At 38.7% G+C, this 1689-nt stretch overlaps 1 protein-coding gene across 1 annotated transcript; it reads left to right on the top strand.

Annotated features, from left to right (window-relative positions):
• Positions 1-6: 6 nt before the first annotated feature.
• On the top strand, positions 7-950 carry LOC124890042 (beta-glucosidase-like SFR2, chloroplastic). Its single transcript, XM_047401934.1, has 2 exons — positions 7-305; positions 485-950. The coding sequence occupies exons 1-2, from the start codon at positions 100-102 to the stop codon at positions 873-875; spliced, it is 597 nt and encodes a 198-aa protein (XP_047257890.1). The 5' UTR covers positions 7-99; the 3' UTR covers positions 876-950.
• The last annotated feature ends 739 nt before the right edge of the window (positions 951-1689 follow it).

The raw sequence follows: 1689 nt of genomic DNA, 5'->3' as shown, positions 1-1689 counted from the left end.
CCTGCACATGTGGAAGACAGGCTTGATGATGCTTGGCTCCAATTTGCCGAAAATACAGAATCACATGAACACGAGCAGCCTCAACCAGCAGATGCTATTATGGGATCTGCTGCAGGTGATGGTGGATCTCAGCAAGCAACGTTATCTCAGAGAGAAGCTACAAAGACCATTAAGAGGAAAAGGTTCATTAAGATAGCCATTGAGGCACAAATAAGAGCATTTGAGAAGTACGTAGAAGTGGAAGAGCCAACTCCTACTGAGCAGTGTCATCACAATGTTGCTGCCTGGCATAACGTCCCTCACCCGTAAGTCTTATGGATTGAAGTCTCAGATATTATGTGCATAACATGCTGAATTATAATTAAACTAAACTCGTAAACCTTTGCTTCTGAATTTGTGGACCATACATAGACTGATAATAAATATCAACAAAGCCATTACTCTTTATTTGCTTTGACTTGTTTAGTGTTTGGGATTGTGTTAGGGAGGAAAGGCTAAGGTTTTGGTCTGATCCAGACACTAAATTGAAATTAGCTAAAGATACTGGTGTGCAAGTCTTTCGAATGGGGGTAGATTGGTCCAGGATCATGCCTGAAGAGCCTCTCAGTGGACTGAAAGTTTTAAGAAATTACAGTAAAATTCATTTCTCTACTTTTATCTATGCAGAATTATGTCGAGCATGTGTGTCAAGTAAAATTTATGAATACGCTCCCTTCGATAATGGTAACCTTTTATCATGTACTTTCCATATACAACTAACTTCTTTTATGGTATCTAGCTATTTAACTGCTAGTTCTTATATCATCTTATGGCTATGTCGCTATGAGATCAAATATACTAGTGCAACTATATTTATTCTATTTTATAGCATGTGATAGATATACCATGTGACTCTTAAGAATTTCTAATGAATACAAACACAATCATGTATCTCTATAGATACTTGACTGAACAAGAGTAATGAATACTAGGACTTCAACAAATAGACTCATGAAGTGTGAAGACAAATAACTTCAAATGGAGAGGGCACATAGAAATTGTGGCCATATTAGGCGTGTAATCATGTGTTAGACATGAAGGGGAGCATTGGAGTAACTGGTAAAATTGCTGTCATGTGACCAGGAGGTCACGGGTTCAAGCCTTGGGAACAGCCTCTGGCAAAAATGCAAGGTAAGCTGCGTACAATGCACCCTTTTGGTGGGGCCCTTCCCCGGACACTGCGCATAGTGGTAGATTTAGTGCACCGGGCTACCCTTTTTTTTAACTCAATGTGTAGACATGTAGAAAGTGAAAGCTCTGTTCACATATATCAAGTAGACTATATTGACTCTTTTAGGAGAAACAAGTGACTATAGGTTGTGCCTTAATGACAAAAGAGGTTTTATCTTTACATACCTCGAGTTTTTCTCCATTTCCATGGCGTGTCAATTTCACCTCTCATTCTACAATAAAGATCTATATTGGATAACAATATGGAGGACAAATAAGCAACTAACAAAGAATAATGACTTAACTTGCAACGTAATAATAATTCACAAGCAACAAGCTCGACAAATACTATAAACAAGCGGTTTTATCACCACACCCTTCTTTTCCGCCTCCCAATTGAACATACGAACCCCTCATGAGATCAAGGTTAGTTCCTCTACCTGACTTCACAATGTACACCCCTTAATACCCAACCAAACA

This window comes from Capsicum annuum, unplaced genomic scaffold (genome assembly GCF_002878395.1).
Source record: "Capsicum annuum cultivar UCD-10X-F1 unplaced genomic scaffold, UCD10Xv1.1 ctg1030, whole genome shotgun sequence".
NCBI classification, from domain to species: Eukaryota; Viridiplantae; Streptophyta; class Magnoliopsida; order Solanales; family Solanaceae; genus Capsicum; species Capsicum annuum.
The sequence above is the reverse complement of the archived record's forward strand: the minus strand, read 5'-3'. Positions and strand labels throughout refer to the sequence as shown.

Coding starts and splice junctions, on each gene's coding strand:
- LOC124890042 (XM_047401934.1), top strand. CDS start 100: ATGGGATCTGCTGCAGGTGATGGTGGATCTCAGCAAGCAACGTTATCT. Junction 306..484: donor TGGCATAACGTCCCTCACCC/GTAAGTCTTATG, acceptor GGATTGTGTTAG/GGAGGAAAGGCTAAGGTTTT.